Here is a 15,049-nt window from a genome sequence, read left to right on the forward strand (position 1 = left end):
TCCAAAGCGAGTGACAGGTAGGGTAAGCAATGGAAGCAATTGGGACAGCACAAGTAAAACAAAAGCATAAGTGCAATCAAAAAAAGAAGACTGGTCTCATATAACCTAACACAGTATACAGAACTAAGTTAGAGTTTTTTTAGGATACCATATAGGGATACAGCTGATTAAATTATTGTCTCAACAAAGTTTAACATGCACTTACTTTTGGTTAGGACTTTTAAAGTGATAATTCATCCAAAAAGGTAAATTCTGGCATCATCGACCCACCCTCTTGTCGGTTCAATCCTGTATGACTTTCTTTCTTTTGCGGAAAAGAAAAGAAGACATTTTGAAGTATGTTGGTATCCAAACAGGGATGACACCCATTCACTTGCATTGGTTTTCTGTCCATACAATAGAAGTGAATGGGTCCCACCCCCACATTCTTCAAAATATCTTATTTTGAGTTCTGCGAAAGAAAGAACATCATACAGGTTTAAAATGACAAGAGGGTGAGTAAATGATGACAGCATTTTCATTTTTGGATGAACTAAAAAATGAGGCAGCAGTATTAAAGACCATTTTAAAGAAACAGTTGTGTCCCAGTAATTCAAAGAATGCAACTCATTCCTAACAACAACATTCAAATTCTCGGCAAGTGGCAGTATTTGGGATGAAACAAGAGGTGGTACCCGACATAATTTCCTGCTGTTTCTATTCTTCCACCCAGGAGTTTAAATAAAGGGAAAACAAATCTATTTTCTCACTCTTCCAGTCTTTCTCTTTCTGTGACAAAGAAGCCTCCCTACATATCCGTTTTTTTAGATCAATTCCAAAGAAAACAGACAAGCGAATATAAATCAGAGCACCAAAATTAACCTTGTTCTACATGGGGTCACATCACATCTGCTTAGGCAGGTGGCAATATCCCAAGCGGATTGTAAGACTAGACTGTCGGCCTCCTCCACCTAGGGAGAGGTCCAATGATCACTCTTTAATGTTCGGCACTGTCATTTGGCTTGGAGACAATGTCAAATGTCCTTTCCAGGACAATTCCAGAGGTATTCCTGTAACCACCCCTTCCCTCATTCCAAACACATCAATAGACTAATACAAGCGCAGAAAAGACCTCAAAACATCTTTGTAGGCAACAGCATGTTGTTTCAAGTGTCTAGTCATGACAATTTTTTTATTTACTAAATCCGAAGCAACCTCAATATGACTAATTCCAAGGACAAACCCGCTCATGGCAACCTTGTGACTCATGTGTTTTGTTTAGATATAGAGCTCAAAAAAGCAATAGCCCCTGAGTTTTAGTCAATTCCCATTCACTGTGCAACTATAATATGCATCTAAGACAAACCATGCATTGCCACAAAAGGTTAACTAAACTTCTATAGTGTAAATCATTTGAATGCTTTTTCTTACTTGATGAAGAAGGATGCTGCAGCTGAGCTGGGCTGGTGGGACGAGGGGGGCACGTCCTGCCCAAATTGAGCAGGACTGGATGGAGTTGGAGACACTCTAGATACTGAGGTGTCTGTGGACCACTCGCTCTGTTCTGCATGATCCACGAGGCTTTGTGTCTGAGGGAAAAAAGACACATTCAATTCGATCTCAAAATTATGAGATTAAAGAGTTCTACAGCGAGAATTACACCTTAAGAGGTGAGTTTGGAGCTAGACAAGACAGGGCAGGTTCATACGGGGAACAAAAGCCCGTTCCTAGACAAATTATGTTTCAGAAATCACGTTAAAAACGTTAAAATAATTAAGCACATGCATTCATTACACAGAGATTACACGAGCACAGGTAAAAAAACAGAATTAGCTATCAGAGAGCAGCCTTCATTTGTTTTGCTATTCAAGTTATGAATAGGGTTTTAATGTGCAGGGATTGGGCTGGTTCAAATAAAATTCTCAATCCTTAGCCAGAGATTTTGGATTAAGATGTGGGGATTTCATGAACCAATACAGGGAGGACTCAGACTGCTTTGGAGAAAAGCAGTCATTTAAAAACATATCCTGCCATCTGCGACTCTATTGATATCTACACAGTTGTGACTGGATAACAGAGACTATAGTACTGGTAACACTTTTAGGGTTGGGCGATGTCTACCAAATTGGCATCGGACGATGGCTACAGTGAAACATCGCGATGGACGATGACATCATCGCCCTGCGGCGTTATAAAGTGAGGCGTGTCAGCCATGAGTTACGTAGAGACGAATCTTTATACAGCCCGAGCTGGGCAGTTATCAATTCTGGCGGGTCATCTGTACAGCAAGAGCTGTATATAAAATGAGGCTTGATTGTATGGTTATTCTGATGTTATGTTCTATAAAAGAGTTGTAAAGTGAGGCGCGTCTTCTTTATACAACGCAAGCTACTCAGACACACATCTCCTTTGTACAACGTGAGCTCTACAGTTATTAAGTCAGGCTAGTCTGATCTGTACAGTGCAAGGTTTTATGCCCCCATCCTTGTTCATATTTGTTTACAATCAGATTTGTAGCCCATAGCACAGAGCATCGAGAATCACGTGATGAAATTAAAATATTTGTTGGAATCAAGATGCCAGCTCAATATTGTCATGTCTATCAGCCATAAACTCATTGTTGCATCGTGATAGAAAATGTATTTACTAACGTTAACAAATGCAGCCTTATTGTAAAGTGTTATCTGAGAGAGTCAGAGCTGAATTCGAGATGACTAAATGACTACATATATTCTATCATTTGAAATGTTGTAACAAGTCATGCATGGACTCAACATGGCAAAGCCTTTTCGCAAATAAAGAACAATCCTTTTTGTAAAACTATGTCTAGTCCTAGCTGTTTGCCCATGTACTCGGACAGAAACCATTAATTTAGAGACGTTTTCATTATTTTACTAGAGCCGCTTTTTGTCTCCGAGGCCTATGAGTTACTGGGCAGCTTAAACCCACAATCAATATGACCTGTCAAGTGCTTGTTTTGTGTGTAAGCAGCACTCAAAGAAGCCTCAGGTAAGGTTGGGCCATTTCCCAGACTCTGCCGTGAGTTAAACACGTTGAGCAATTGACATGTACGTTGTGGTGGTTGTGCATAATGGCTGGCTTTGTATTTGCCGTGGATTCATGTCTGGCAACTAAAACAACATCATTAACAATCGTTTCGTGAAGCGTATGCCATCCAGTGTGCCCGACGTGTCAACAAAACTGACAGGAAACCTATTTATATAGCTAGAATGACATATGAGCTCCATACATCACAGAACCATAGACACGTGGTGGGATCATTCACACGAGATGAAGCTTGACAAGCAACGTCCAGTCTGAGACGTTTCTAGTCTGAACTTCGTTGAACTTGGCTAAATGAATACAATTACATCAAGCGGCAATTGATTTTCGAGGCGTTCTGATAAAAGTGTGTTTGTTTTGTTTGACTTTTGTTTATGTCTGTTTATTCAGAGCCTTAAACTCGACTTTTTGTCTTTAATTGTTTTCTGTTTGTGTGCAATTTAACAATTACGCCTGTCAATTTCGTTATAGGCCTGACAAATGTACGGTTCAGAATCACACCGAATGCATTACTGCAATTTCACTTCATTTGTTTGACAATGAGCACAGACAATAACTGTTAAAGCCGTTTGTTGCATACGCAATGTGTTGCACCTGTCAGTCTTTGAAACGGAGGGATAAAAACCAGGGTTTTATGTTTGTGTCAAGTCAGAATTGCTCAGATGAACATAGCACTCATGCAGTCATCAATGCAAAAAACGTCAACGCTGGAGTTAGGAGTCATATCCCTGTGCATGGCATTCCGGTTTCAGATGAGCCGTGATAAATCAAAACAGCATCACACTGAGAGCGAATGGTGACTGTCTGGACGCCGCATTAAACCCCCAAGCACAGATAAAGAAGGAATGGGTGTCAGATAACACATCAACAAGATGGTTAAATGGGCCACGCAGTTGGAGCGAGACCGAATTTGGAAAGCGCAGATACAGACATAAGATGCACGTTCATGCGCACACACACACTGCAGCAGCTGTCAAAGGCACACTGTGGGTTTTTGAGGACTTAAGCCCTCCAGTCAAGCCGTTTTCATCTGTGTCAGACACAGACCGTGAGGTGAGCATGCTGTATCCCCAGGTCGGGTCATTAAAGTACAGCTGCAGAGCGCTTTGAGCGCTCGATAAAATCAGACGTTCCCTACACCCTGTCTACACCCCCTTACGTCTCAGCAGAGTCCAGAATCCACTCTGAATCTCTATGTCTTCTGTGAAAAGAAGCAGCATATCATCTCTTTCTCTTTTTCCTAAGTGGGGGGAGGTAGCGCACAGTCTGCTTAAGGATTCCTGGTCTTGCGCTCCCGGTAGGCCAGGTCATATCAACCCATACAATGCTCATGTGGAAAATCCCGCTCTGGTCTAATAATTGAATCTACCAGCGACACCAAAGAGCAATAAAGCTGACACTAATGTCAACTCAAGTTTTCTCTTTCCCTTTTCAAGTTGAGACTCATCGGGTTTCACAGTGAAATGTTTTTGTCTTTGAAGCATATGTCATAAAGGCTATGAAAATATTCAGGGAAGCTATTTATCATAGCCTTGTCTTTATTTTAGATAACTGTGATAGATATATGGCAAACTCAAAGCAACATGAAACTGCATTAGCAGTCATTTACTGTGTGATGTGAGAAATAGGATATTTTATGAGAAAAAAAAGGCAGGATTTGTTTTATCTATCAGGCATTGATCGGTGAACAGTCGGCACAACATAATGGTTCAGCGGAAATAGCTGAATGTGGTTTCTGTATGACGTGTAGCTATGGTGATGTCAGCCATAAAGAAAATACATATCAGAGGTGGACTAGTGAATCATGTATAATAAGACTAAGATAAGTGTTTCACATTTTATGCATATCATCGCTGTTTGTATGAAACCTTGTATATTTGTCTATATTTTTATTCATAAGTCATTCCGTTTATGTTTATTAAACCATTAAAAGAGTATTAAAAGCAGGGTCAGCCTTGGGCCCCTCCAAAAATATTAATCTAAATTAAAATAATTTAAATGTAATACTTATTGTTTATACTTACTAAATAATTATTTGTTTAATCTATCAAAAAATGATCTTTCATCAAAAAATGATTTAATCACAGAAAAATGCATAAAAATGTTTTGCTTCTATTTACTGTATTTTTGTAAAGTTTAACGTGCTAAATACGAAAATCACATAATTTTTTACCATTGACAGTACTCAATAAAAAATTATTTAACACATTTAGTTGTTTGAGTATTATTTCTCGCACGCAGAAATGACAAGGTACTGGCATAACACTGATCTCATAACAACAGTATAACATAACAGTTACCAGAAATGCGTCGTCCTAAACTTCAGAAGTGTACATTTGATCGTTTTTTGTCTTTTATGACTACTATACTGTCCTCACGAACCAATTTACAGATGAAGTCAAACATCCTCACTTAATCCCATCATCCCCGTGCTTCAGAAATTTCTAGGATTTGTTACACTGTGTTAATGATATAAACTCAAAATGTACTCGAGCTAAATATACACTAAAACATTGATGCTACATGAAATAAATATTACCACAAAAATTAGCACCACTAAATTGTACAAGAACCATAAAAAGGTTGGGCATAACTAAAATTTGTTAAACTGTGTTATATTTCTGCCCAAACAGTATATGTGATCTCCCCCCAGTCGATTAGTGAAAAGAAATCAGTGCTTTTCATTTCCTGTAAAGGGGCAGTTTGTGAGATACACTGTTTTAATATGACAGTGATGGTATGTAGACCTCTGCAATATATAGCTGCTTGTTAAATGAAAAATTTAAAAGTTTTATATATGTATGACACACCTATTTATTTATTTTCGGTATGTGTGTAGTGGATAGTTGCAAATTAATCGGAAAGTCTGGTGAATGAGAACCATCACGTATTGTGTTATTGTCATCTTGCCAATCTAAAGCAAGGAGTCTGATATGATAAATCAAACAAATAAAACACATCCGCTTCAAAGCTATTCCAGTACTCTGTAGGCACATACCCTACATGCGAGTCTCAGTGTTGATTTAGTTGTGTTTCTTTATGAGAACAACCAGACAGAAAGCTTCTGCTGGTTTACAACATGCACTGGGACAGCAGTTGGTCTGATTTTTGCTTTGTCTGTGCACAAGCACACGCTGGTTGCTAAAAGCTTCTGTGGTGCGCTTGTTGACATTTGCGAACAGAGGAAATTCACCGGTGTGACATATTGTGAACCTCTTTTTGTCAATAGCTTTACCATTGGCACGAACAAAAGAGTCCTATCATTGTCAACTAGGGGAAATTGAACAACATCAATGTTAAAAAAAAGGTGATATGTGTTATAATAACATGGCTTCTATATAACAAAGCCTCAGGCATTAAATTAAAAATAGTTTTGTAGTTCTGTTTGGTTAACCTACAAAAGCAGTACACTTAGCACACATGTGCCACCCATCAATAAAGTAATAAAAACAACTCCTGAGACTCTTCATTATGCAATTCATATTTCTGAATCACTTCCTCACTTAAGTCTGTGGAAGCATTAACAATGTTAAACTACAAATTTATAAGTAAATCAAATGAGAGACTGCATAACACATCTCACCTAGGCTACAAATAGTAGTAGATGTGATCTAATACATACATTACTAACCCTAAATAAATATTTACTTTAATGCAGAAAGTGTGAAAACAATTCATAATTTCAATTTAAAGGGGTCAAATGACATGGCTAAAACAAGTATCATGGTTTGTTTTAGATGTAATGCAATGTGCATACCCTGCATGTTTATATCTTCTCTTTGCCCCACCTCACTGAAACGTACAGATTTTTTACAAAGCTCATCGCTCTGAAAAGCGACGTGTGCTATGATTGGCCAGTTAACCAGTGCCTACTGATTGGTCGAATACTACAAGCATGTGACAGAAATGTAACACATCTTACCATATTTGTAAAATTAGATTCCAAAGCATCGGTACGTCCTCCTTACTTACGTTTACATTTGGGCGGTCTTAGTCAAATCATACCACATACTGACGTAGATTTGCGGGGGTGTGATTAGAAGGCAGGTCTGGGTGAGCATTCGCTATTAGATCTTTATTTCCGACACTATAATTTTAGCAATTTCACAAGTCTAATACATGCATGGGTAAGTTATAACACACCAAAGACACAAAAAAACACGTATTTGCTCCATAAGACCCCTTAATTTTTTTTATTATGAATGAAAGATCGCATACCGGGCTTGGCTGAGGGAGGAAGTTGTTCACACGCGAGATGCTCCACATCCCCTCCAGGTATTGTTGAGCCTGAATGGTGACTGAGCTGATGGACCCCGTCAAAGGTCTTCCACCCACGGTAACCTGCACGCCCGGTTTGAGAGCTGCAACACTGGAGGTCGGGTTCTGAGTCCAGCCAATCTCACGGCGTCTATCCCCCACAGGCAGAATACTGTGCGCTGGATGAGGTATCCTGGATTTGGCAGTTCTAGAGGAAACGGTGACCACACTGTGAGTGGTCAACCTGGTTGGATGCCCAGGGTAGGTGCTGGGAGGGAGTGATGGCATGTCAGAACCCGAGAACAGTTCTTTGAGGGTTTTGAGTGCCTGCTGTCTTAGCAATTGTGCAGGTGTGGTGCACACCTGGCACCTTGTGTCTTCATGCCCACTTTTTACTGGAACCTTTAGCTGGTCAATGATGAAGGAAGCAAATCCAGGGTCCTACAGGAAGTAAGAGAAAGGAGAAAAATATCAGAATAAATGATGCCAAAAATTTGTCCAAAATATTTCAGGGAAATTTCTGTTGCAAATTTCCAAAATCCTACAGTAAAAAATGTGAGTTTAATGTGGCCTTGGAGGTCTCCTGGGTTTTTATAAAATGTGAGACGCAGGTGACTTAAGGAAAGTGTCCATTTGTTCTGTCTAGGTTAAGCAATTAATATTGTAAAAAGAGATTTAATTTGTCATTTATATATAACCATACTATGTATAACACACTAACACATTCCCTATTCTCCAAGACGCCTCATCTTAAAGGGATAGTTTGAAAAACATACAGTGGTAGTCAAAGGTGCCTCAAAGCTGTTTGCTTTCATACATTATTAAAAATATATTATTAGTGTTTAACAGAACAAACAATGTATAAAGCTAATTTTTCCTAGTAGTCAATGGTGACCCAGAATATTTTAGGTAGCAAACATTCTTCGAAATATATTTCTTTGTGTTTAACAGATTCCTTTTTTTAAAGGTTTGAAACAACCTAAGGGTGAATAAATGATGATAGATTGCATTTTTGGGTGAACTAGCCCTTTAACTATAATTTCAAACTAGGCAGAGCTGAAAAGTGAGAGTTTTGGGAAAGGAGAGGAGGGAGTGGAGGGTGGTAGGGTGTAAAGAAAACAACAGCTGAGCCCGGGCATGAAGCACTGTGCGGTGTGCATTTACATTTGATAAGACTCCCAGCATGGAGAGATATGACAAGAGGCCCAGCGTGAAAATAATCATCTCCCGTTCAATGCCAGGGGCATGAAGCCAGTCTACCTGGTGGGGAGGGGCTTATGTTTTGTGTTGTGTATCTAAAACAAAAAAAAGCGCTTATCAATTATTGTCAATTACTAATACTACTAAACATTAAATATTAACCACTCCACTGGTGAAAACACTGATACATTTTTTTCTATTTTGGTATCAACTTATACTTCTGCACTGTTATTGGTTGGAAACAAGCAGCTTGGATAAGACAAAATGAATTTGTAAGGATAAATATGACATCATTCTCCTTTTTGGTGATTGTTCCCTTAACAGCACTCATTTCTTAAACAGTCATATACATTTGACTCTCTTGCTCTATTTTCTCATATTTCACATTCACACACTGGTCTATTGAGACATATATTATACTCTTGTTCAGTAATAAGGAGGTTCAACTAGAGCCCAGGCCAAAATAAATGTTTATGATGCCTAACTTTCTCAAAGACACAAAGAGCCCAAAGGCACTTCCCACAAAACCACAGCCGATCATGAGCATGTAAATCTTTCACAATGACACATATGAGAGTATTAAGTGTAATTAAAAACTATTACTACAAAAGCTCTGCCACACCTCATGCATCATTGAGTGGCTCCATTATACTGTAGTAAACAGACAGCTGTATGTAAGTAATATCTAAAGTGTAAATATGGCAGGGACATTCCTGTCCTCGAAGGTTACGTTTTGCAGAGTTATTTCGAACCCAATCCAGGATTCATTTTCATGTAATGCTAATGCCAGGGATTCACAGATGTGTTACAATGTGTGTTTGATAAGGGTTGAGGGGTAAACCCGCAGGACATGGCCCTTCGAGAGTGGAGCTAAAAAGCCATGAAATATGAGGTCTGAAATGACAACGTTCTGTTATAAGAGCCCTGATTTGAAATTTCTTAACTCATGTGAGTTGTATTCCAATTACATTTAGTACTATGTGATAATGTAAAGCCATCCCACTATTCAAAAAGGTGTTAATATTTAAAGCGTATCTGTTGGATAAATAATTAAATATCATGAAACAGAAACTGTTCTATTCTAAAGCAGGCCAAATTATGAAAACATAACACTGAGAGGATGTATAATAAAAATGTGTCACCATCCAACATGGCCAGAGAGAAAATTATGAAAAATTGGAAAGTGTGTGCGCAAAAGAGAGAGAATAAAAGACACGATGGGGGTTAGACCCCTGGCCTTGGGGCTTGTAGTTGGTCATTGTGTGACTTTATTGGCAGTCAGTTCTGGTTTTTATGAAGCTCTGGGGATGAATGCAGGAGACTATCTGCTGATTAGTGATGCACTAAAGAACAGAGAGCGAACAGCAGGATAAACGGCTACATATGTGCCCTCAGCCCAGTAGTCAGACTGTCTCTAATACTAATGATGATGAGATACGACTGTGAAAAGAGAGGATGGGAAATATGAGGATGGGGAGAGCTATGGCTTTACATACTGGAGAACGGAGGAGAAAGGAAATAGTGATGAAGAAGAGATAAAAAAAAGTGAATCAAGGGATAGAAAACAGAAAATAAGGGATGATGGAGGGGTTTGAAAACTTATCCGAGATGCTTGACCATCCCTGGAAAAGACCAGTTCAGACAGTCAATAGCGGAGGACGGTTTCTGTGATCAGTAGGAAATTAAAAATAAATAAATAAAAACAAAACACACAAAAAAGATTTGTAAAGTATGACTGTAACAAATGTACATGAAAAGATATCCCACATACACTGAAAAAATATATTTTTAATGTATTTTTGAAAAACTTAATATTTACGAGAACAGGGAAAACGTTATTTTATAGTTTATTTCTGGAGCCCCTTTTTCGTTTCTTAAACAAGAATATTTTTGTTCAAATAACAGTTATTCCTTGTGAACAGTTATTCCTTGTGAAATAATAAAGAATATTTTCTTGTTTTTCTTGTTTATTTGCGGTCGTCTTTCTCTGCGATTTTACATTTTTTGACTGTATTTAAAAAATATATAAAAAGTCTGTAAAAACACTATAATTCATTAAAATTGTGTTTTTATGTGATATTTTAGAAGCTTGCTTTTGCACAGTATAGGGCTGTAGCATATATAAAGCATAATATAAAATGGGCTGTATTGACCTTCCGGTTTTGCACAAGGTACAGCAGCCTATGTGAGAGAGGAGCTTTAGACTGAAACAGTGTAGTGAGAAAGTGGCGAGAACAGCTGTTGCTACACACCCTGTAGTGAAAAGGTAAGAGCGGGGTCCTTTCACAGCAGGCCATTAATACAGATAACATTCACTATACACTAAAGACCACATCTATCGCTAATCCCCATGGACCCTTAAAAAAACAAACACATACACGCGTCATAGTCATTACAAGTGTTGCAGATCAGAACATAGGTCTGCACCTAAATACTAATAGGACAATTTGAGGTGTGTAAGCGTACATACTGGTGTCTATGCGTGTTTGTGTGTAATAAGTACATATGGGGCTTGGCTGTCACACATTCAATAAATCATTTTGCTAATGCTATAAGGGATATTTTTAGTTTCAATCTTACCCTGAGTTAGGCTCAAATTTTTAGCTTTGACATCTTTACAGATGGTCAAAGGTTTAGTTTATCTTGTTTGTAACATAAGAGACAACTTGTATACAAAACATGACAATACAGAATTTATTTGTGTGTTTTCTTCATTTTTTATTTAATCCATGAATCTAGAAAAATCAATAGTACGCCATTTGATGTCAAATTTGGTATCTATTTTCAACTAAATATAACGTCAGGAAAATGTTAAGACGATTAGCATAGTCGAGTAAGCACCTGCTGGTAGACTCTATAACTACACAATATTGTCCCAAAAGCATGTGTCTGATTACAAACATTGCCATTTTGTTCTTTTTTATAAGTCATCCTCCGAAGTTTGAAAAACAAAAGCTTCATAATTGGCAATCAGTCAAAATATAGTAAAAGAAATCAGTCAAAACTAGCGCCTCAGCTTCTAGTGACACTCAAGTGTTTACTACAGAGAGAAACACACATGCAGATTATGGTAGAGTGTGACAGAGCAAACACAGATGTTATTCTATCTGCTGACTGATTGTCTTGAAACTCTGTCAATGACTATATTCTTTGTCAGAGGCAATATTACATGCACAAGATAAAATATACAGAATGTTTCTTATGTTTGTAACCCTTAAATGTATTTAAATTACATTTAAATATTCCACCGTAACAGTTATGGTTAAATATATTTATGTAATTTCCTCATTAAATTGATAGTTCAACCAAAAATATTAATGACGTCATGATTTTTTCACCATCCATTCTGTGGAACACAAAAGAACATATTTTCATAAAATGTCTCAGTGTTTTTTTTACCACCCATACAATGGAAGTCAATGGGGGTCAATGTTGTTTAGCTAGCAATGTTCTTTAAACTTCTTTTGAGTCTTTGCAGAAAAACGAAAGTCTTACACGTTTGGAATGACATGAGGGTGAAAAGGGGTAATTTTTGGGAAAACAATCCCTTAAAACCATATATTCAATACTTCATAAATCAAAGATGACAAACATGATTATGCGCAGCCTATGCTTAAAGACATATGTCCTATAAATACAGGCCTTCCTTTGCTTAAAGTTTATACTACGTTTTTATATTTTTATAGTAATCTTGATTAATAAGAACCATGTCTCTCAAATAATCATACATCAGAAAGAGAAAATGGAGCCGTAAAATAATCTATATGCTTGAATTTATTGAAGCAGCTTACCAGATATGGTGTCCATTTGCATGCTTCTGTTAAATCAGCAAAATTGACAAAAATACCTATTTCTCTGTTGAAAAGATAAATTCTTCAAAGTCCATTTAAAAAGAATATGTGTGTGTGATCACCTACTCATATTAGACCGCACAGACCGCTTTCATCATCTATACACTTAAATGCCTTTTCCTGTTCACTGAGCTTTGTAAAAGAAACCAGTTTTCCTTTCCGACTGTTTGGACAGCCCCCATTTCGTACAATTCTGTCTCCCTTCTGTCTGTTACACTCCCATTATTTCTCTCCAATGGATCACTCCAGCTGTCAGTGGATTGTCAAACCCCGGATGGGTAGTCAGTAGTGTGAGACAGCAGTAGTTCTTGTGTTTTTAAGATGGGATGAAAAGGAAAAAAATAGAAGCAGAACACAGAGTGTGTGAAATAGAATGACGCCATTACGTTTGTCTGCCTTTGTCTCAGACGTTAATATAGTGGATGGGATTGAGCTGTCAAGGACTAAAATGACATAAAAACGATTAATTTAATTTAATTTTAATTTAGTCATTTGGCAGACGCTTTTATCCAAAGCGACTTACAGTGCACTTATAACTTATTACAGGGACAAAGGGGGTTTGTGCCCCTCCCCAAAAATTTTGGGGGGCACTACCCCTAGATTATTGCAACACAAAAATGTAACTGATTGCTAATACAGAAAACCTTCGTGGCTACTCCTAAGTTAAAGAAAGCAAGACAATAAATAAGAATAGTAATAAAATAATTAAACAAAAGAATGGTTAAGCATGCAGCCATGTAATAAAAAGGATATTGTTTCATTAGGGAGGTACAAAGCCCATCAGGGTTATTTTCTGACCAGTTAAGTGATTTATTGCTTCATGAAGACAAACTATGAACTCTTCTTGGCGTGTTTTAAAGTGTTACACGGAGTGGCTGAATCTTATTCAGCAGAAATGTAACGTGGCCCAGAGCGAATAAAGTAGGTTTCAAGCACTCACTTAGTTAAACTAACAACATTGCCTAACGTCACGCTTGAGACTCACTTGTGTGTATATATATTTACAAATGCTCACCAGTTTCCATCTCCACAACTAATTAAAATAGTTGCTTTGCTGAGGCGGTCTGGAAATTCTCCTGACTGCCCTAATATTTTATCTTTTTAGTCAGAGAATATGGAAATAAGATTCTTAGGCGATTTTGAAGTATAGCTGCCTGCAGAAATGTGAACAGCAAGAAAAAAGTGCGCGTATCAGGGTAAGGTGAACCTTTTTTAACCGAAAAACGTTACAGATTGAGAGCCATATAATTTAGTGGCTAAATCTCATGGCTGATATCACTTTCAGCAGATTGATGCCTTATATTCTGTCCCTAATGTGTTGTAAATTAAAGAAAATCCTCCCGATCCCTAAACATCCTCTAAAATTGAATACCTCCATCCACAAACACTGTACTCTAAACATCATCTCAACTTTCAGACAACTTTCATTAACTTTTCCCATAAGAGCTCTAAGCCCCTATTCTACTTCCTGTAAACCCTCCTAGGCAGACAGAGGCAGCTGTGCTCAGTCAAGACCCGCTCTCTTGGCTTTTATACGCATTAGCCCGTGCGGGTGAGTAGAGAGTTAATTACCTAGTGAAAAATGCAAACAGGAAAGGTAAACACACTAACACATGCGTCGGTAATTTGCATGAGCTTCACTCTTCTGCAATCTGATGCACAGGACGTGAGATTGCTCGCTCTAAAGCACTCAATCTCTGAAGTCTCATCTAAAGCTGCACATCAACATAATTAGACAGGGTAATTCACAGAGCGGAATAATGTCTTGGATTCCTCCGAGTATGTAAACTTTTGAGTGGAATGTGATTAGTTGACTCCGACTGCTTTATAATTCACGGGGAAACATCTGTTAGGATGTAAAACTATGAAAGATCTTTGATAACGCGTTTCTCTGCAATATAGACACGGGAGGATTTGTTAGGGTTAGTGAAACTACTTTGAAACGTACTGGAAAACTGATTTTTGCATTCAGATGATACACAGATGGTTTAGCACAGCTGATGGTGATGATGGAACCTAAAATATGGCAACCTGCTGACTGAATAATTCATTTTTGATAAAAACTATCACTATTAAGTGTAATCATGTGTACTGATTGGACTGTCAAAATCAATCTGTCAAAACCGTAGGAGCAAAGCTTAAACAGACCTGCAAATAAGAATGAAATGGGATCTCTTTAAAATCTTTATTGCTTCTTTCAGACAGAAGAGGTTAAATGGAGAGCAATGTGCAAGTTGTCTCCTGCAAAGAGTTTCAAGACATCTCAACAATGTCACAATCACTCAAAAATAGTTGTCAAACATTTATAGTGCACAAACATGGCAGAATTACGCTAAATCTCAAACGTTTGGGACACAATTAGTTACATAAAGGGATAATTAACCCAAATATGAAAATGTATATATAATTTATTCACCTTCACTCAAAAAATTCGATTTGTTGGATTTAAATAAAAAAGAAGCGCCAAGTGGTTCCACGCAAATATGTAAAGTACTTTCTACAGTTGACACTTAAGTTGTATGAAGAAAAGAATTTTAGGTAAAGTTGACTAATGTTGAGTAAATTTAAAACATTCGAGACTGCATCTGCAGGTTGTAGAACTGGGCGTAACGAAAGGTGGGGGCATATCGAAAGGTCTTTTCAATTGGACACGACAGCTGCCTGTTCAACATTATCTTTAAACGTTATTGGTTATCTAA

The 15,049-nt window shown here is 37.7% G+C and overlaps 1 protein-coding gene across 2 annotated transcripts in view; it reads right to left on the minus strand.

The window, feature by feature from the left end:
- Positions 1 to 15,049, minus strand: part of kif26ab (kinesin family member 26Ab) — a 72,860-nt gene that overhangs the window by 37,779 nt on the left and 20,032 nt on the right. For both annotated transcript variants that reach the window (XM_056768373.1, XM_056768371.1), the window contains exons 3-4: positions 7,261 to 7,740; positions 1,411 to 1,568 (exon numbers count right to left, since the gene is read on the minus strand). In XM_056768373.1, the coding sequence (XP_056624351.1) occupies positions 1,411 to 1,568; positions 7,261 to 7,740 (638 nt within the window). The remainder of the gene's footprint in view (positions 1 to 1,410; positions 1,569 to 7,260; positions 7,741 to 15,049) is intronic.

Source organism: Triplophysa dalaica, chromosome 15 (genome assembly GCF_015846415.1).
Source record: "Triplophysa dalaica isolate WHDGS20190420 chromosome 15, ASM1584641v1, whole genome shotgun sequence".
NCBI lineage: Eukaryota > Metazoa > Chordata > Actinopteri > Cypriniformes > Nemacheilidae > Triplophysa > Triplophysa dalaica.